The sequence below is a fragment of the Aythya ferina genome (genome assembly GCF_964211825.1).
Source record: "Aythya ferina genome assembly, chromosome: 3".
NCBI classification, from domain to species: domain Eukaryota; kingdom Metazoa; phylum Chordata; class Aves; order Anseriformes; family Anatidae; genus Aythya; species Aythya ferina.
Window position 1 is genome coordinate 101,079,700 of NC_140298.1, and position 22,842 is coordinate 101,102,541.

General features: G+C 36.3%; 1 protein-coding gene across 3 annotated transcripts in view; it reads right to left on the reverse strand.

The window, feature by feature from the left end:
* Positions 1–22,842, reverse strand: part of EIPR1 (EARP complex and GARP complex interacting protein 1) — a 74,607-nt gene that overhangs the window by 12,467 nt on the left and 39,298 nt on the right. The window contains exons 4-9 of one of the 3 annotated variants that reach the window (XM_084514248.1): positions 21,773–21,929; positions 9,771–9,870; positions 6,969–7,105; positions 2,454–2,621; positions 1,004–1,171; positions 896–919 (exon numbers count right to left, since the gene is read on the reverse strand). In XM_084514248.1, coding sequence (XP_084370374.1) covers positions 896–919; positions 1,004–1,171; positions 2,454–2,621; positions 6,969–7,105; positions 9,771–9,870; positions 21,773–21,929 — 754 coding nt within the window. Of the gene's footprint in view, positions 1–895; positions 920–980; positions 1,172–2,453; positions 2,622–6,968; positions 7,106–9,770; positions 9,871–21,772; positions 21,930–22,842 lie in introns of all 3 variants that reach the window. The other 2 variants (XM_084514249.1, XM_084514250.1) reach the window with 2 other exon arrangements.

Consider the following 22,842-nt stretch of genomic DNA (forward strand, 5'->3'; position numbering starts at 1 on the left):
TCCTCATTTAAAAAATTGCTTCAGGAGGTAATCTGCCTATTTCATTGCAGACACTTCTGCATATTAAAATAAATCAGCCAACTTAAAACAATTGCAAGCAGCGAGCACATCTATATGCACAGTTGCAAAGAACAGAAGAATACAGACTAAAGCCAATTGGCCTCAAAATATTTTACATCAGTTTCAGTACCATTACCCTTGTTTTGCAAAGTAAGAATCTGATGAAGATCACCATGTGTGCTGGTAGTAAAATTAGAAAGCATCATTCCATGCTAGATCTACAGAGCTCCCTCTATATACATATATATTCATACAGAAGAGGAAAACTAACATCACATATTGCATAAGGAAAAGATTAATATGATTTTTGCATTTCAATTAACTCTTTATACAAAAAAGCCCCACTCTCCAAAATACACATGCAAAATATATGACTCCCCACACCCAAGTGGAAAAGTGTTTACAAATGTTTGCAATGGCATGTATTATTCTCTACCAGCAGAGCTGAAAACAAATTTATCTTTTGCTTGATGGAGGTCTGTAAAATACTGGTTTCTAGAGCAGTCAAGATTCTTTAAGCATGAAATTTACAAGACCTAATGTATTTGTACTTTTCTTCTGACTGTACAGAAGACCACCACTATACTGGTTTCCTAACACAGACACAAGAAAAAAAAAAGCAGATTTTCAACCCTCATTTAACACAGATTATTGTATATGCTTTATTTGATCCAGAGCTCCCTTAAGATGATTTTTTCACTCATCCAGCTGACTTCAGGACCAGTTCTTAGTATCACCATCCCCCTTTCTACCAGTGAAAATACCGTGATTGTGCCAATTCAGAGTGGACTGCACCCAAGAATGAGAAAAGAAGAACAAAGGAGGAAGTACTTACCTGAAAGGCCTGTATACAAAAATCCTAGTCAGCAAAGAATAGCAAGTTAACCATTAAAATGAAAAGACAAACAATAAGCATCTACATGAAACCCAGGAAACTTCATACTTCTCTTCTTGATGCTGGTCCTCTTGATCACTCAGTTCATCATCATCTACCATATGCCCAAATGGTTCAGAAGAAATTGATACCATATTAGACAGTATAACTCTGCTATCACTGCTTCCTGTAAGGATCAGCTGATCATGGGAATGATTGTATCTGACATTCCAGACCCTAAAAAAAAAAAAAAAAAAAAAACATCCTATTCTTGATAGGTTGAGAGTGTATCAATATTGCTTAGAAGACTTCATTTTTAAGAACAGAATTAAAAATTGATCTTTGATTTGAATGAGGTAAGTATGCATAGAAGTGAAATGCCTCATTCCAAAGACGACTTTTTGCTTTGTTCGTTTGGCTTTTAAGCTTCTATGTCATTCGTTTTCTAGGTTTATCTTTACAATTCAAATACATTTTGAGAAAAAAAATCCCAAACCCAAAAGATACCATTCAGTGATACAATTCCTTGAAGGTACATGCCAGTTCATTGTTTAATAAGTCAGATAAATATTTAAGTTCTAAAAATAAAAACATCCCCAAAGCAAAATACAGATTAGAAGTGATCTTTTAAATAAAAATCTCAAACATTCTAACAGTGAAATTTAAAATAGACCCTAAAACAAAAGAAGGATTTTTTTTTCAACTTCAACATTGTACATATCAAGTTAATACTAAATGTCTTAGGGTTCTTTTTGTATTATTTTCCTTTTAATCTTCTCGAGGAAAAAAAAAAAAAAACATAACTGCTGTTTCTGTTAATTCACATCTTCATTCCCCTCAAAGCAGCTTCAGGGTCCAGATTTATTTTGCAAGAATTACTCCAACTGAAGTCTTGTAAAATATGAGTTGTTCATCTTGTCTCAACCATAGAAGTCTACAAGTGTCAAACAAGATTCTCTCTTTTCTCCAGCCACAGGCCAGAGCAGTAGATAGAAGTTCTAAATATAACCTCAGAGGTTTTTTGTTTTGTTTTGTTGTTGGTTTTAAATCACTTGCTCTGGCTTAAGGGATGCCAATAACATAAAAAAGTGAGGCTGCATTATTGCACATCTACCACTCTGCATTGGAAGAATAGATGGCAGCTGCTGTAACCAAAACAGCTCAGGGGCTTCTCTGCACATCAGGTGCAGCAGATTAGGCTCAAGTTGGGAAGGCACAGCTGTATCCCAGCTGGTCCCTACAAGCCAAGCTCTGTGTTGTGCTTCTCAAAGGTGTACCCTATCTCCCCAACGTTAACAACAGTTTCTTGCCAATTACACTAAAACATTGTCTAAACTCTTAATTTACAATCACATGAGGAACATTCACATGTTAAAACCTTTCCTCTGTGCAGAAAAATGATTATTCACAATAGCACAAACATAGTTAGTTTGCATTGTTCCTAAACAGTAAAATAATTAGCTGAATAAATTACATAAGCCATCCACCCACAACACAGCATGCAGATAATTTGTTCTACCAGTGGGAATGCTCCTCTAGTGTCTTCACTGGTTCAGTGACATTTCTTGTGTCCCAGAATTTCACCTTGCAGTCATCTCCACAGCTAGCCAGGTAGTACTGTTTATTGGGATTAAAGTCGAGGTCTCGTACCAGCTGTCCATGTGCATTTTCTATGCAATATATCTGTCTGTAAAACACATTTAAAAAATTAAATGGTCTATAAAAAGCTAACTGCACTCCACTGACAAGAATCTGTTTCCCTGGAAACTTGCATAATCCCCTTAACACCCGCAGACCTTGAGTTCCCATTGCTAGTGCATAGTTTGGGGGAAATCCCAGCTGTTAACTGCAGTGACTCGTATAGATTTCTCAGCTTGCTTTGAAGTTTTCCTCATTACTTGTTTGTATTAGGATCATCTGGAGCTAAAAGCAAACATGAGATCCATATTATTCTAGCACCAGGTCTCTAGCAACTTTATAAAAATTCTGTGACTAAACCACATTATGTTCAGATAAGAGCTTCTTTAAGTATTTATACCAGTTCTGTATTTATGATATGCTCTCCGTGTAAAAACAAACAAACAAACAAAAAAGCTGAGATGCAAGGGAGGCAATATGACCAAAAGATCTTTATTGTATTATTCTGAATTCACCTTCTTAAGCTCTGGCATTTAGCATTAACTCACCTTTGGCCTTCATAAAACTTCGCTGTGCCTATGTGCTTCACATGAACCACTTCAGAAAACAGTACTGCAGTAATGACAACTACCTAGCATGTTTATTCAAAGCACTCAAGCTACATCATTTTGCCTCATTACCTTCCCCCCTCTTAAATTTGCCTCTTTGTTTGTGCTGCTGCATCACAGGCTGGACATCAAGAAGAGGTTCTTCACAGAGGGGGTTGTTGTGCACTGGAACAGGCTCCCCAGGGACATAGTCACATCAACAAGCCTGTCAGAGTTTAAGTGTTTGGACTGTGCTCTTAGTCACATAGTCTGAATTTTTGGGTAGACCAGTGTGGAGCCACTTGATGATCCTTATGGGTCCATTCCAACTTGGGATATTCTGTGATTCTATAATCAGTGGCTTTATTAAAAGGCTGTACCTGTTTCCATGGCCAGTGTCAAAGCCACCATACCAGGGTTCTGCTTAGATCTGAGTCTCCTACAATCTTCACAGTACTTGTACAGAGAGATTTGTTTTGCCTTTTATTTTTTAATGATGTTAATGTTTTCCTTTAGAAAATGAGGACTGACCAAAAGTTTGTATTTCCTGAGCCTTATATAGGTTCATCAAGATTAGATGAGTCTCTTGTTGTTAGTATCTAACTAATAATAAAAAGCAAAAAGTAGAATCATAGAATAATGGAGACCGGAAAAGATCTTCAACATCATCAAGTCCGACTGTCAACCTTAACTACCATGTCCCATAACTAAAATGTGTCCCTTAGCATCTTGTCCACACACCTCTTAACTACCTCCGGGAATGGGGACTCCACCACTTAACTGGGCAGCTCATTCAAATACTCAACCACCCTTGCTCCATCAATAAATTCTTCATAATCTCCAACCTAAACCTCCACTGGTGCAACCTGAGGCAGTTTCCTTACATCCTATCACTTGTCACCTGAGAAAAGAGACCAACACCCTTCTTTACTTCAACCTCTTTTCAGGTAGTTGCAGAGTGATGTGTTGTCTCCTCAGCCTCCTCGTCTCCAGACTAAACAGCCCAGTTCCCCCTCAAATTCTGTTTTCTAGTCCCTTTGCCGGCTTTGTTGCTTTTCTTTGCACTTTTCTTCTCAAGCAATTCAATGTCTTTCTCATAGTGAAGGACCCAAATCTGAACACAGTACTCCAGGTGTGGTCTCACCTGGAGTACAAGGTGAGACCATACAAGGGGACAAGTCACTTCTCCAGACCTGCTGGCCACGCCATTTCTGATGTAGGCCAGGATGCCGTTGACCTTCTTGGCACCTATCACACTTCTGGTTCATGTTCAGCTGGCTGTCAGGCAGCTTTCAGCCACTCCTCCCCAAGGCCTTAACACTACCTGGGGTTGTTATGACCCCAGTGCAGGACTTGGCGCTTACCCTCTTGAATGTCATGCGACTGGACTCAGCCCATCAATCCAGACCATCCAGATCCCCCTGCAAAGCCTTCAAGCCCTCAAGCAGATCCATATGAAGAGATTCAGAGTATATTATGCATAGACTAACCTCTTTCCTGACAACTACTGCAATCACTTGGGACAGAGGATATCACCTAGGTATCAAAACTCTTAAAGGTTGAGAAACTGAGGATATCGCTGAGGTATGCCTTCCTACCAGCTATTCTAGGGTCTGAATTTTATATTTTCTTTTCATTTCTTGGAACTTCATGGGAACTTTAAAAATCTCAAGTATGCTTGTAACAGTAAAACACTTTTTCCCCTCACTATTGCACTTGATTTTATTGCACTTCATTCTTGATTGCACTACTCATGCAATGTGTCAGGGTTTAAAAAGAAACGCCACTCTCTGACTACCCTACACATTCCGTTATGCTTACTACAAAAGCCTTTATACTAACTTAACTATTAGTCTGATCACTTGATTGATCTCTTTCCTTCCAAAATACAAATATTCTCTTTCACTCTATCATCTTACCTTCAGCAATACAGCATATATTGAACTTCCCACTAACGCCTTAGATAAGTAGGATTACACCAGATGACATAAACATTTCTTCCAGCTGTTTGTGCCCCTTTCTCATATACTTTTTTTTTTTATAGTTTATCCTTGGACTCTGAATTTCCCTGATATAAGTCTATAATTCTCTCTAAAAATCCATTCAGCCTAGTGTCTTACCTATCTGCTTCACAAAAGCTTCTCTGATTAAGTTTACTAATGACTGCTTCCTAGTCTAGTCTAACAGTCCTCCTGCCAACCTCTTGTTTTTTCCCATCCTTCTTTGCTACATTCCATACCACTTACTCTATCTTACAGCTATCCTACCTGCACTCTCACAGAGCTGGCTATTCTAACTACTTTAGAAGCTCCTTTCCTTTTTGCTGGTATAGCAAATGTTCTGACCTTTTGGTTTTTGCATCTTATACTGCCATGGTTTTTATATCCCTGACTTTAAACACCTACCTCTAGCCCAGCCAGTTCTTATCAAATATTCACATTATTCTAGACATATTACAATGTAACTGGAAATGAGACATTCCTGCGTGTATTTTTTCAAGTAAATTGCAAGAAGCTCTTTAGCATGGTGTAGTTCTCTTAAATTTGTTCAAGGACAATCTGAGATTTGATTAAAGTAATTAGAACTGTGGGGTTTGCTAACCAAACTACCCCTTCATTGCAGACCTTGTTAATATCTGGAGCATCTTTCACACAAGTTATTCAGAGAATTCACTTAATACAAGATCAGAAATGCAAAACATGAAGTAGACTTCACAGCATTACACAATATCTACTTAGAAATAAAGGGTTTTATCTTAGGGTCTGCATGCTATATGTTAGAAAAAGGTTTCTCCTTTGACCCTTCCTCTTTTCTATGCTTCATTTAAAAAACCTTCATAAATGAGCATACATAGATGTATATAAAGTTAGATTTTTATATATCCTTTCACAGGGCAAAGAATAGAACTTTCAAATACAACAGGTATACAAGTGACTTTTAACAATTGTATTTGTATTTTTAACTTTTGTTCATTAAATTAAACAAACCTGTTAGGCAGAAACACATAAGGCTGGCAAACATGGGGATTTATTGCTATACCCCTGAGCTGGCAGGAACCATAGAACTAAATTTAAAGTCATCCCCCTTTAAGGCAACAAAAGTTATTACAAGACATCAGTCTTCTCGGTTTAGTGATAAATTACTATGTGCTAAGGGGATAAAGCGTATCTTAAAAAAGCTTGCACAGGCTTTAGTAGTCATGGCAACAGATGTGCACAACATCACTCCTTTGCTTATCAAAATCACAACTACGTGGGGGGGAACACCATATTAGGTAGACTCAAAGCTTTAATTAATTTGCTTATGATTTTGACAGATTCAGTAGTTTCATATAACTGGTATGCTAGAGTCTTACATATAGTATAATGTACTATTTGTTAAAATCAGAAAAGTGAAGTGAAGAGTGAACTTACCCTGTGAATTACCTTCAGAGATTAAAGTTACCTTTATAAAGTATGCTACGAAGACAGTTCATAGCATAGTCAGGACTGATGGTAAATCCTGATTTTCAGTCTGAATTACACAACAGCTTCATTCAGGTAATGCCTACGTATTGAACAAGTCATCTTGGGACCAGTACATAGTTGACTAAAATTCAATATACAAGTTAGAATTGAAGCTCAGGGAAAAAACTGAGAAAACCTTTAGTAAACTGTGAATACATCAGCTATGCAAGCCCAACTGTTCCATTTATAAGTGATAGCTTTGTCACATTTCTAATCTTAAAAAAAAAAAGTTAGGAGCAATGAAAAATCCATCTCCAAAGTAGATTGTCTTTTTCTGAGAACAGGACTGCAATTTTTCATTACCTCATGCTCCGTGTATCCCATCCTCGAACAGTGGTATCATTGGCTGTTGCAATCTGCGTACAATTGTGGTGTGGACTCCATCTTCCAGAAGTAAATTTTAATTGTCCTTTCCCTTCCAAGGCTGCAGAACTAGAAAGCTTAAAAAAAATATAAAAAAGCTAACAATGTTTCTAAATGTAAAGATGCAAAACTAAAAGTGAAATTAGTTCCACTGAGGACAAAAACAACTGCACAACAGCCTAATGTTTCAGGCATAACATATTAGCAAAATCCTGGGATAAAACCAGGTAAAAAAAAAATTAGGAAGACAAAACTTACCTTGTATCTGAAGATAATTTTTACAAAGGCTTATACAGTGTAATATATGCAGAAGCATTAGCAGTACTATACTTCTTTATAACCTAAAACAGTTTCAGATCTGAATGTGTTGAAACATTAGATAGATATAGACATACTGCAGACATTTGTAGCTGTCTTAAATGAGCAAATAAGTACATGCTTTTAGTTTCATGATTAGTCATACAAGACTCATGAAATGGGGGGTTTTCTGTATGAAAATACCATATTTTAACTGCAGAAAGAGAATTTGTGGCAAAAAATATTTGATAAACAAATAGCAGCATTTGAAAATAAAAAAAAAAATCAAGACCCACAAGCCCATGTCATCACATGCATGACAATCAAAATAATAGAAGGTACTAAATCACAAATCTACAAACTGTAAGAATTAAATGTTTCACAGTTCCAAGGCTTGCACACCATGAACAGACAGCTCTGCATCTCCATACAGTTAATAAAAGGAAGACAAAAAAGCAATTAGTTTTGTCTTTAATATAAGGCAAATTGTCCTCCAATTCCATGTGAACATGGGGGAAAATCCAAGGTGCAGACACTACAAATTATTTGTATTTCCAGTAATGTACTGAAGCTGATTGATTCATATCTGAGAGGGAGGTGGAAAAGGAAAATAACTACATTTTAATCTGATTAAAAAACCGTAAAAGTTAAAAGTGCCTGAGCAGACAGACATATTTGGTCATCTTGCACATGACGTTCATATTTACAAACATTTCATTGAGAGGGATTTCACACAAGCAGATTACAGCACTGGATCTTGTTGGATCACTTTTCTCCTTCACCTAGGTACTAACACATCATAGATTATTCTATTAAATACAAGATTTAACAGAAAGCCTACTACTCTCAGCAGAAATATAAGACCTGGTTGGATGAAAAGTATTAAATATATATACTGCTTATATAAAGTCTAACGGACTGACAGAAAAACATACTGTTACTACAAGACTGTTTAAACCTCCTTACATGTTATTCCAAGACACCTTTCTGTAGTTTCTAATTTATTACATTTCCACTGAAGAATGTCCGTCTTCGCATTCAGGTTAACAATCTAGAAAGTACAGCTCTTACCATCCCTAAAATCTATGATGCCTAAGATGTGTAGTCTTCCAAAAAATCTTTCTGAAGGATCTATGTTTTAAGAATACAGCCGTCTTAGCATGCAAGCTCATACGTTACTCATGTGTTAATATGCGATACAATACTGTATTCAGACTTAGTATTGTTTTACCATTCCTCCTGCATCTGAAAACCTTTCTACAATTTGCAGGTTATTAATAAAAAATAAGATACAGCACAGGACAATGGACTGATGGTAATAAAAAAGACTGTACTGTTTATTTTTTTGATGGTCAGGCAACAGAGAACACGAGGAGCTTGAGTAGGACATTTCAAAAATTAAACTACCTTTACTATAATGTTAAACTCTATTGACACTGACAGCAAGAGTATCAAGAAAAAGTATCTCAAATCATACATCTCCAAAATCTGTCCTTGAAACAGAAAACATCACATGAATCAGAGAATCACAGAGTGGTTGTGGTTGGAAGGGACCTCTGGAGGTCATCTGGTCCAAACCCCTGCTCAAGTAGCACCACCTGCACCCAGGACCATGTACAGAAAACAGCCCTATATGAAACACTGTAACATAAAAGCATAATTGTTGAAAAATTACTCTGGAGGACAAGTTTAAAGAAGGCATTCCAAAGAAGTCTGCCCATTACACAGGTGTTAAAAAAGAAGTATTGACTAACGTACGAGTAAGGTAAATCCAGTGGCTTCTCTACGCAGAAACATACAAAGTTTTCTATATATGATCTATGCCATTACACAAATAAGCTTTTGTTATCTAGAAGTGGTGACAAAATCAGACAGAAGTCCATGCCAATGACACCTTATTGTGTATACTACTGAGTATCAGATAAAATGATTTTAACAGTACGTGAAACAGTCTAAATAGATGATTTTGTGCTAAATTAATACTGAGAACTTAAAGCACAGTAAATGGGGGAATTTATAAAGCCTATATGCAAGGGTTGTAAATTAAACAGAGGGCTGTGACATACTAACCAGTATTGGTTAATATACTGTCATGTGAATTAGATTATTTTTGGCTTTCTTAATCATAAATATTCCCCCAAACGTATTTATCAAACTAATATTGCTTTTCTTTAGAATAAATAGGAAAGTAAGGACAACTCTAGAAAAAGGGAAAAATTTAACCAATAGCAACAGATAAAAATATCCAGTTGCTTATTCTTAAACACTCACGTTCAAGACAATTGATATACTATTCATTTCCCCCACAAGTTAGAGATAACACAATACTTGAGGAGTCTTTAGGGAGGTAGTAGTTAAAAGATTAGCGAATTGAGGGCTGGTAATATTGTTCTTTATACTGTTTTCAAATATATCATGATTTGTTTAAAAAAAAAAAATTCTTACCACAGCTTTGGCTGAACTTTCCTGCAAATCCCACAATAATATGTTATTATCAGCCAGAGAAATAATCTTTTTACCATCTCCCATAGGTTCCCACATAACACTGTAAAACAGGAGAAAAAGATTGAAAAGATTAATCAGAATTAGCACTAGAAAGACATTTTAAGTTCATGTACCTAATCTGTTCTAACACTTCCTAAACAATTTTGATTATGGTTTCCTTCAGCTGAAACTGGCCCACATCTGAAGTGCAAAACTTGCCATTAACAACAACCAAGCAACTTTTATATGTCATAGATGAACACCATAGCAGTGTCAGTTACTTAAACTGTATGATACAAAACCAGGCTTGCTTATGGAATCTTTTAGTCATCTCTGGTGCTTTCCTTTTCCTTCTGAGTACCCTTTGACATCCTGTCCAAATCTGTCAGAAAAAGGAATGCCATTCAGCTTCCCTAGACGTGAGTTTAACTGTAAGAGTTTCCTGAAATCCCTACTTCATTTGCCATCCATTCTGTATATTCAATCAAGCAAAATGAAAAGTGATTATGTCATTGTAGCACAAGCCATTCTGCATCCATGCAAGAGAAAAACCAAAGGCCTTGACATGCACTCACTTTCAAGTAATTTAGCTTGAAACCGTAAAGTTCTTCATATGCGACTTTGCACATCATTTTTGGAGGTGCATCAAAAATCATAAGCCTCAGAGCTTTGATGTTAACTGCTTCAAACTCAGCAGCTGTCATCACAGCTCAATCAACACACCCTTTTTACCTGATTCACCAGTTTTGTGCTATACATGAAAGAACAGAAGAAATAACAGAAGAAATCATCAGCCCTCATCTCTATTTCTAGCTACGAGAAGCAGCATACTCAAACCAGGGGGTACAGGCAGTGCAGCTAAATACATACACAAAAACCCTAGTAAGTTTTCTGGAGATAACAGTAAGGTTAAATGATTAATACTTGTTATTTGATGAGGATAGGTTTCTGTATCCAAGACCTGTACCCAAGAGGTCTAAAAGAAAGTTGTGCAACTTCCTACCTCCACAACACAGCTAAAGACAGAGATCACAACTTTAATATCGATAGCTACATGGTGAACCTTTCGCCCATCACTAGACAAAAACTTAATTTACTCAAAAGCATTTGACATACATGTTCTCAGTGCAAATGTGAAGAAATAGCTCTTGAAGTTTGTCAAGAGTCCATCACTAGACATAGATTTTATAGGCTAACTTCTTGCACGAATCAAGTCAGTCTCTGGATTGAAGAGACGAAATAAGGCTGTGTGAGTAGATGCAGTGTTGGGCAAGCAAGCCCAACATTAGGCAGCCAATGGCTACCTTCCTACCTTGGTACTGTACACTATAAATGCTCTTACACACCATTTATCTCCAAATTTATATTACTCTTACCTTCCTAATACAGTAAGTATGAGCTGTCTGACATCAGACCTAACCCAAGGGGCTTAATACAATCCAGGATATGCTATAAACCATTAGGAAGAGCAAGTAACAGAAATGTAGGTTCTTCACACCTTAGGTGAAATACCTCATTCTCATCTAAAATTTTCCACTTTGCTTCTTCCATGAAGAGTTTCATTGTTTTTAAACTCTGTACTTTTACTGGGAAAAAAAAGTGCTTAGACAAATGCAACTGTTAAAGAGAAGCCAGGTGATAAGGAGAAGATAGAATCATGCCAAAAAAGGTAAATTAACACCATGCAGATGAAGAGGCTGGAACTATAAATACAGGTGTGTTGCTGACTCCTCACCCACTGAATGTTTCCCTAAGGCAAAAGAGCAGCTCAAATAAAGGAATAGCTTCTGCATCTATCTTTTGCTGGAACCATGACCTGCATCCTTATTACATTGTCAATCCATGGAAACTAACTACTTATAAAAGATCATTTGTAATGAGCGCTGTTGTATCAGGACAAAATCACTTAATTTAGCACGTTAAGCTGCCATCATGTTTTAGGTGTTTTAACAAGCATATGGAACTAGAATGATTCTATGATTTGCTTTAAATTAGGCTTTTACTTTTATTATTGTCAGTCTTATTTTTAACTAGTGTTTTTGTTAAAAGTTGTATGTTACAACTTGGACAAACTTATAAGCAAATGAAAACAAGAGTTGATAATAAAATGATCAAGCAGTTTCAATTACAGGTTCAAGCATCAATTTGCTTTATAATAATTAGAAGTAGCCAGTTGTCACAACTATGTGTATTTCAGAATTCCATATAGTTCTGCTGCACAGATATATTTATTAAGTCCTTCAAAGAGATGAAAACACTTTATCTGCATATAATAGGATAAAATATCAATGCACCATGACCTCCACCTGATTACACAGTTAACCTTCCACAATTCACTTTCTCAAAGAGAAGACATAATTTTGGGATCATAGTTTTTAAATGCCATCAGAATCGTCACCGCTATAAGAGGTGACAAATGGGTAAACTAAGAAATCCTCAAGATTTTAACCAAGATTTTTTTTTTTTTTTTTTAATTTTGCCCTTTTTTAAAAAAAAAAAAACAACTATTTTTCTTACATATTGCTGGAAGTGCAACACTGTCATTTGGTGTTGACTTATGTAGATATTCTCTAATTATACATAATAAAATTTGGTTTGAGCCATTACCTCTTTAAGGGTTCTTCCAGCCAGAGATCAATATTCTCATCACCTGTTGATATATTTGTCGCTTTTCCTACACGGATCACTGAGCCTTTGGTTTTAAATGCAAGATTGGAAGCTTTTTTTTTTTTTTTTTTTTTGATGTTTTCAAAGGTGGGAAGAAATTTCATGTCTTTGAGTGTTACTGAGCTTCAAGGTAAAGAATTTTTATAGCTGAATAGTGCGCTAATTAGAGCCAATTATATAACCCAGCTGACATATCTTAGAACAAAAAGGTCTCTGCACATTCACTCTGTCCTTGTGAGATGCCCATTTTGCTTCTGTTTAATTTATCCTTTATGAAAGTTCACTGTTTTATGGGTGTGGTTGTGGTGATCATTCACATTTTATAATTTAAGTGGTTATTCAAATCACCCCTTGTAACATGTTCAGCTGTATTCTGCAGCAGCAACTGAATGTCAAACATGAAATACCATAGAGAAGGGGAAAAACACTGGTAGGAGAAAAAACACTTTGCTTTCGAAGCAAAATATACATTTTAGAATATTTTTTAGACACAGCAGAAGTGGTGCTAATCTTTTAAAAAGAAAGCAGATAAACAGGCAATACCATTTTCCCTGAGTGTGCCAACAGTTGCTGATGCTTACAGTTTTCAGAAATGGACAAGATACTTGTCAAATTCACAGCTGCCACTCAGAAACTGAGTGTCAACTTCACTGCTGCTCTTTAGATAATCTATAAACAGCAGACAAGCAATTATATTTGTTGCCTTTTACCCTGTTTTGTTATCATCTGACTCCTGATGCTTCAGATTAGCTTCTAGCTAGCAGTTTCTGGTTAAAAAATAAATCATGTAGAAAACATTTTCCTAGTAAAGAAAAAAAGAGAATTTACAATATTCATTCAAATGCACACATAAAAGGACTACATTATCTGTTTTATGCTGAATAGATAGTTAATGTCATCATTTATTAACATACTGAGCTTTTATAAATGAACAATTCAAGTTCTCCACTGTAGAATAAAGAAGAATAAAGCAACATGTAAACACTTTTGCAGATGTGAATTGAAGTCAGCCATAATATGTTGGACAAAAAGTTTTAACTGCTCTTCGGTTTTAAAAGAATAAAAGATTTTGTTAACTGAAAATTCTCACACACTGCGAAGTGGAAAATATACCCAAACATCCTGCAGCCTCAATAGAGGCCATCAGAAAAATTAATGTTATGTACCCGAATATCCTTCATTTTGTTAAGTACCGTAATTCAATTTTGTTGTTATTATAAGAATAAGGCTCAGAGGACAGCCAGGAATTCACAATTCTTACTCTTTACTCAAGTGCTCTACAGAGCGGCCACATTTTTGAATGAGAACAGTTCTGGCTGTTTTCTGGTATTGAAGTCTGACATACTGCTGACATATGTTTAGTGAATGCAGGTTATGAATTGTCTCAGAATACTAAACCACCCAGGTATATTTTGGTGTTCAAGTAGTCAAAATGAAGTAAAAGAAAAATCATAGCTTCCTTAAGTATACATATATGGATATAGAATGTTAAGATGGGTGAATCTAAGTTTCTTCTGAAGAAGACTATACTGAGAAAAATGAGAAAGGTAAAGATTAATTTGGCCAAGACCCCCCTTCTCCCCCTCCAAAGACACCTACTTTGGACTTCTTTCTGGCTCTTTGAATTATTTTTACATTAAAAATATAGCTGTTGCATAAATGTATGCAAAAGCATCCCACAAGGGGGTGACATGGGATAAATACTTGCACTAAACTGTTTTTAATTTCTTTCCCTTAAGTGATCAAACTAGAATGCTGGTGACCCCAGAAGTCTTTTGTTTGTTTGTTTTAAATAAAAGCAAAAATAATAAAGGTTTAGCCTCAGTATTTGTATTTAGCTCACTCCGTCTGTCTACTGCAGATGTGCAATTAAATAAGTTTATAGCAAGAAAAATAATTGGGCTCTCTAAAGCAAGAATCACAATCTTAGCATTGACAAGATATTTATGAACGTATAAACAAAAGAAAGACAGTCTGAATCCTAGGAGCTCACAATCTAATAGAAAGTATGGTAGGGAATTTGATGCATGAAAGCAAGATATAGGACCCATTCATTTTGAGTTCCTAAATACCTATTTTGTAGGAAAGAGTATTAAATTCCTGATAAATTATTCATGATTTGAAGAGATGACCAACAGGTGAACATCTCCATAGTTCATTATGAATCTGCGACTTCCATCTAGGTGGCCACCCCAGAAAATGTATACATTATATTACATAACATTGCTTAAAATAGCAAAGTGTCACTGCTAACATTCCAAGTTATGAACAATTATAGATACGAACTGGCACCTCCAGTCTGCAGTTTAACCAACATAACTAATGTCCTGCACATACCTGCAGTGCAGTAGGAGTAATTACTAGCGGGGACAAAACATGAACATGCTACGTAACCACGTGTGAAACAGTAAGTAGCAAGATCTACTTTACAGAAAGGGTGCTATGACTAACAGTTTTCAGACTTAAGACATTAATCAGCCATTCTCTACTATGTTCATTTTTTGCAGCAATAAAATACGCAAGTTGTACACAGGGACAGTCCTTGTGGAACATGTGGTATGAGCTCTAACAAAGTAACCTACCATTCTTCAGATTGTAGTAACTTAAAAGTCCTAAATTCCTTCCCATTGACTTGTAGGTGGAGCTGATTGTTTCTTCTATCTTCAGAGAAATAATCAATGTGAAAATCCCACAGAGTATGAAAACCAGGAGTAGCACTAGTTGAAATCCATGCTACAGGGTAGATTTGTTTATTGTGCACACACTCAGGTCTGGTCTGTGCTCTTACACCAACTGCTCAAGTTAAAAAGATGGTCCTATCAAGGCTAGGGGGCTTCCCCAAACTCATTTGGTATTGGAGGTTGGTTAAAGACATTATGAGGGTAGTTTTGCCTGTTTTTTCCCCCCACGTGCTTGTTCTGGACAGATCATGAACATTAATCCATATTTCCAGAAAAAGAACTGTACTTTCGAAGATATAAAATTCTTACTAGATTCTTCAGGACCCTACTTCCTCCTCTAAGGTCTGCCTCTTATCAGTATATTCAGCATATCACTAGGTATCCAGGCATTCTTGCTTGACTTCCTGCTCATAGCAATGAGCTGTTCTCAAGCTCAGAGGAAGGGCTTCTTGAATACTAACTAGGTTTCTTAGACCCTTCTGAAGCCCTATCACATGGGACTTACTGAAACTTATTGATCTTCTTTGAAGATCAAGAAGCCGCCACCAATGCTCACCAGAAAGCCCCCGCATTGCTTACACCCTGCTGTGTTGTCCCTCCAGCAGCTACTGGGACAGTTCAAACCCTGAACAAGGACCAGATCCCACAAGCACAAGAGTACTTCTAGTTGTCTGTAGGTCTCATCTATTTGTTCTTCCTGGTCAGGCAGCTTGCAGCAAGCACCCATTACTGAGTCAGCCACATGGTTCTGCTCTCAAACCTTTACACAAGATCTCAGCTAGCTCATCCTCCATCCCCAGGCAGAGCTCCATGATGCTCTCCAGCTGTGCTTACAATATAACTTCCCTCCTTATCTCCCCAGCCTGTCCTTCCTAAAGAGAGCCTATGTTTGATGCCTGGCCTTGGTACTCTTCTCAGTTTTGTCTACACTTTAGTCTATTCGATCTAAGTAACAGACAAAGAATTTATCATATGCAAACAACATTTCCTAGATGTTAAGTGCTGCTAAGTACAGCTATAGCAATATCAGTGTACAAGAAGAGACCACAGTCCCAAACTCCCCAAGGTCTGTTGATTACCTTTAAGCTGCAAGTTGTAGAACTGGTTCAGCTTGACCAGAGCAGTAACATTAAAAACAGAATTGTCTTCTGTTTATTAAGATTAAAATTACATTATCACAAGGATAGCATTTTTTTGTTTGTTTGTTTTAAAGAGATCTTGGACTGTATTACTAGTGTCCATTCTCTTTCAGAGGAGAGGAAGAGAAGAGGACTTCCCCCCCCACTCCAGTAATTGACTTCTGTTTTCTGTTTTAACTTAAGAACTTATGCCTTGTTTCTGACATTATATAAAACATGAAATACAGGTTAAGGAATACAGCACACTAAGGAAATACTAAAATAATTTATATTGGATTATATACACATATATTTAAGTATCATGGCAGAAACACTGAAAAAGAGTATTCTAAGGCAACTATGCAAAAACATTGTAATTTCATTATTAAAAATTATTTCACTATTCCATCTATACCTTCACATTTTGCTGTTTTTTTTTTGTTGGTTTTTTTTTTTTTTTCCCCATGACATATCTACAGTAACAGAAGATCTAGAGTACATGCAGCTAAATTACTGTAGGAGTGAGGTGTTTTGGGCAGCATAGTTTATTGTTCCTGTTGAACTCTATTTCCCATGCCAGAAAAAGTGCTTTAAGACTAAAGCTGTGTATCTGCTTGGAGGATTTGCAGATACTATTACAAAGACAAACCTTTTACAGCTTTATGAACAACACACCAAGGAGCTAGAACCTACTCACCAATAAAGAAAAAGAATCAATTGGCAACATACTTCAAACAAAAAGCGGGGCCAAAGAGTTAAGAAAAAAAATAAACTGTTAGAAGAAGTACAGTTAAAAAGTCTACATGAGGATTACAAGTTTATAACTTTGCTCATCTTTAATACTAACAGGAAGAAAGCTTCAAAGTAAGGAGTAACACATCTCACATATACAGACACCGATGCTGCATTATTGTTACTATTATTAATGGCTACACAGAATGAACAGCACATACAGAAGAAAAGAATGAGTTTCTTCAATGAAAGCTGATAAAAAATAAAGATGGGTGTAAAGCCAGGATTCACTTCCAAAGCAGATGGACAGAAGTTAGACACCTTTTCCATTCTATAGCTTGAAGAAGGCTTAAAGAAAGAATATTAAGGATATATGACATGCCATGAAAGAAACATCTAACTGACTTGTCCGTCAAAGATCAGTGAAGTGGCCAACCTAGGAAAAACGTTTTAGCGGTAGGAATGTCTGGCAGGAAAGCACACAGGGAGCTGTCAGATAGAAGTCTTGTCCAGCCTCTGATGCCACGTGATGCTTATAGAATTTTCCATGTCCTAATGTAGAAATGAAGGGATGAAACAAGCTCATTTTTGAAACAGTTGAAGGGGCAAAGAGCAATTTCTGCAGAGTCATTTTAGAAGAAACATCAGGTGGGGTGGGGGAACAGCAGAATTTGCACAGTGTCATATGGGATTTTTCAAAATGGCAACATGGATATAACACATTCTTACTATTTTACATCTGTTTGCAACAAACAGGCCATCTGCATGGTTGGAAAGGAGGAAAAAAGGAATACACATCCAAGTACATTTTTCAAATGATACAACAAATATGGCTAAGAAGAAAAAGGACAATTGCCTAGTAGGACGCTCTTACTGAACACTTGTCGTATAGCAACTTTTTCCAAAAAAAAAAAAAAAAATCTATATACTCCATCTTTGTAACACCAGAAGTGGGTGATGGAGAATGTATGGAATGAAACAGGTGGCAAACTGTTGTTAAAAGCTGATAATTCTTTGATTCTGTCTGTAATTAATCAGCTTCACTGATATCCATCTCCTGATAGCTTCGAATTTTCTGCATTATTTGAAGAAATTGAAAGGCCTACGTCACAAACAATTAGCATCAGTTAGGCAACTATTGCAGAAAGAAAAAAACATAGTAGTTTATATGCTAGCCCATGCAGTGGGCACTCCTGACACTCTCACTAAACCTCTACACAAATATCAAAGGGATCTCATTCCTCACAATTACTTTTCTGGTACCACGACATATGAAGTATTAAAATAAAATAAGGTTTTCATTTCAAAAGAAATCATGACTGCATTTATTATACGCCTTTGCTGTCAAGCAAATATAAAAGTTGATGTAATTTAAAGACTGCGTGATCCTCCTAAAAGAACTGTTACTTTCAAGTTTTAATTGATTGGATAAAGACCATTGAATTGTTTTGGACTTTTTTTTTTTTTTTTTAAATATAAAAGGTAGAATTTTCCTGTATAGATCCTAATCCTAACAAGGTGGTAGTATAGAAGAATTAATGTTACAACACGACAGCAAACAAATGTTACCTGAATGCAACAGGAAAGTGTTAGAGCTGCTAAAAGAACATTTTCACTTTTCTATGGAATTTCAAGATCTCTTACCTGCTCCCCCACCCCCTTAGGCTATTTGTTTGCCTAGTTCAGACACCTGTTGAGTTTTCTGAAGCCTGTGCCATTCAAAAGCTGAGTAGAACAGTAAAAACTGAGTAAAGACTGTTCCCAGATCCAAAAACTTAGTTACAAATTAAGAAAAAAAATCTTAATAACTCAAAGTGAATAGTTACAGTTAATTTGTAACACAACTCTTACACTGCAGATACACTAGAACCCTACAAAAGCACATTTCTTTCTCACCTGCATTTAACATGCTGTAAAAAATTGTCAATTTTTGTCAAGACGAGAAAAGTATTACAAAGATCTTGAGCAGGAAGTGCCTGAATGCAGTGCCCAAGAAATGGAAGTTTAGACTGCCAGTGGAAGTCACAAGCAATTGGAAATAGTGGTTTTGGTTCACAGAGAACAAATCAATATTAATACCTCCATGGTAGTTTTTACTAAGAAATTTCATAGATACTTGAGAACAGCATTCCATAAATGAAATGGGATAAAGATAAGGAAATACAGGATTAGTTGTTTTTATTGCCAGTAAACAAATAAGCAAAACCAACACCTAACGCACCAGATGTGGTAGGAAAATCTCCCCCCAATACGTTCCTAATACATAACACCAGAAACAAGAAAATCTGTGAGGAAATTTTTCCTTAGGTCAACAGGAAAGCAATACAAGAAGATAAACCTTATTAAAAACTAAAAGGGAAAACAAAGAAAATATGAGCAAGTAAAGCAGAGACAGGCAGTGGATGCCTGCCCAGCACATATACATGATGAAAGCTCAATTTATTTTATACTCGTTCAAAACATGCACTCTGACTGATTATTTTCAAAGTTAACTTCAACAAACAAAATCTATCAAATGTAAAATATTTAATTTCAAAAGCTATCATGACTTAAAAACTGTTCAACTATCAGCCGGTGTAGAACTTGAGGCTTATTGATATAGTGTGCCCTGGGGATGGAAACTCCTCCTTAGAGTGTACGTGGCCACCCTGAACCCCAGGTTCAGTGTCAAAATTGTGTTTTGTGAGTAAAACATACTCAGGTTATATGCCTAAGTATGTTACATGCCTAATGAGAATGGCATCAATGTCATATTTATGATACTTGAAAGAGCAGAAACACATACCGTAAACTGAATTTTAACCAATTATAAACACGGAAATTTTGTAATAGTAAAGTGACAGAAATAAGACATCTACAGGGATTACAATAAAGTTTGAACATAAAATGAGAATCAAAAATAGAGGACACCAAAGAAATGTAATGGCAAGAAATCATGGAGAAAACACACAGATAACAGGTATTAAAATAGTAGCAGATATTTGTAAACACTAGCACTGAACAAAAATGATCACATGACAGGAGACAAAATTGAATATGAACTTAATACCAACTATAGCAGAGGAAAAAAAAAAAATACTGATTTCGGGCTTGCACATAAATTCACATCCTGATATAAAGCAGCAATGTGCCCCCTGTTTTTCCTCTGATGAAACCCAGGTATCTCAGTATCAGAGACATAGAAACAGATTAAGGGAAATAAAAAGACAAAGCACATTAATTTAAGGGGCAAAAGGTGAAGATAAAAGTCCTCATAATATTCCCAAACATATTGGAAAGTAATTATCTGAGGTTTTCAATAGTAAAAATCACATTGCTTAATGTGATCAAAGAGTTATAAACAGAAGTATTCATATGAAAATGAGTAGCAAAGCTTTAAAAGTTACTAACATTATTCTAATATCTCAGCTTAGCTAATGCTTGATTTTTTTAAAAGTAGCCTAGACAACACACTTTTTAATTCATTGTTATGTCCATTCTTTTCTAAGAAGAACCTAAAAAAAAAAAAAAAAACAAAACCACCAAACCACACCTTGAAATTTCAAATACAAGCCCCAAACCAGAAATAGAGGCTTAAAACTTATGGTACAATGCATGCCACAATGAAAAATCAACTGAATTAGCTATCACTTCTAAATTATTCATTAACTAGCTAGTAAGAAAAAAAAAAAAAACTTTATATAACTAGATTTTGAAAAGGAACTGAGATTGATTTTAAGCATCTTTCCTTTTTGATACAATTTAAAGTTACTGCTACTAGAATATATTTAAGGATAACGAGATCATGCTGGATACCTCACACAGCAGGTATCTGAATTCAGAAACCAGAGGCCCTTTCTACTCTCATTTAAGACACTAATAGTAATACCGACATTGACATTGCATTATCCCTGTTCAATTTCAGTTCAGAGATGTCACATTTCATTTAAAAAAAAATCTGCTCTGTTGTTCCGTTTTTCTTAAAATTCTCTGATGATTGCAAAATGGACCTGCGTGATCATCTTCTGCTCTATTCTGACAAGCAGACATTTCCAAGACTGCTGCAGACCATGTTCTTATAATTTCAACTTTTCCTGCCAGTGGAAGGTGGCCAGGTGGTCCCACAAACACAAACAACATTTCAGTTAGTGAAGTAGGAACCGCACGTGTTAGCAGTTCTTTGCCCCACATCTGTTCAGGAAGCAGGGGAAACATGTCATATGCATTTCCCAGAAGCAAAGTACTTGTGAATACCCAACAGACACATTTAACTTTCTTTCAAAGAACAGAAAAGAAAGGGAAACAAACCTCTATAATTCTCTCTGCAGTATTACAGCTCTTTTTGTCTTTTCTTGGATAACAGAAAAGAGTAGTTAAACAGGCACCGAATAATGAATTCTTATCCTTAATAAACAATAAATGACTTGCACTCATGCCAAATCAGGTGAGTAAAGACCGAAAAGCAACATCAAATTTATATTCCATGAAAAGACTGAAGCGCTAAGTATAATACCTTTGCGCAACAAAGGCTTTAGACGGGGGCAGGTGGGGAGAAGCACATTAAAACAGTACACAGGCTGTTACTCCATATGTGTTTGTAGGACTATAATAAATGTTTTTAATCTATGAAACATCTGGGACAAAAATCCAATTTGTACTTCTCTTTTTAAAATGTGTAGTTTTAAAGTGTGTAGTATAGCCTCTACAATATAAATCTGCACAAGACTAACAGCACAGGTCTCTCCTTTAGTTTTTTTCTAGGAGTATAAAATATGCAGAATCCTACCAGGCCATATTGCCATGGGCTGTGTTGTCAAGGTGACAGAGTAGCTCCAGGGTTTGAGTGTTGCTTGATGAATCATCAGGGGATTCATGACTGCCTGATTCCAATTCCTTCGGCATCCTCCAAACAGCAGCACATGTCATGACTTTACTGTCTGAAGCTAAGCAACAGAGAATAATGTCAACAGATCATTGTATGGGAGACATATTTTGGATACAGTGCATCAACATTTACACAAATCTATAAGCAATGCACATCTGCTGTTTAAAAAATTTTAAAGTATTAGAGTAAGCTGAATCAAAGAACACAGAACACGGATACCGACAGACCCCAAGTTCGCAGTCAAGTTGCTGCAAACTCATAATTAGCATTCATTCAACCCAGTTCTCCCTGTTTTAAAGGCAAAAGTCAGTGTCCATGAAAACAACAATGTTTAAGGCAAGTTTTCGAAGCTTCATTCCCTCTGTTGACGTCAATGAGAATAATGCACAACTTGCATTACTTGAGCCCTTAACAATAATAATTAAGACACTTAATATTTTCCTTTCAGGGGCTACCTTCAGTTAAACCTACAGCATTATGTTGTATTCTTTGCTACCAATAACCATTTAACCACAATACTTCAGGTTTCCACCCAAATACATTCCTGTATCCCCAGTGAAAAAAAAGCTTCCAAAAGAAAACAGAACTTATATGCATATAGCAAAGTATTACAACATACAAGGAACAAGCTGACTATAGATTGAAGGGAAAAAATACCATATGGTTTATAGAATACCATAAGGTAACGCCCATCACCCCCCAAAAAAAAGGAATTTCTAGCAGCACAGAATGGGAAGAGATGAGAGCAGCACCACCTATGTTCATATCGTTACAGGCTGTGGTCCAGGCTTCCCAGAACAAGGACAGGTCAATTCTCTACTGCAGCAGGAACAAAGAAACCAGCTACAGGGATGTTAGGTGAATGGAGGGTGTCACTACCTGCTGGAGGATGCTAAGTGCAAAGTACAGAGCATAAGCAACGGGTGAAATGTTTTGTGTTGCAAAGCCTTTTCACGTGCGTCTCTCACTGT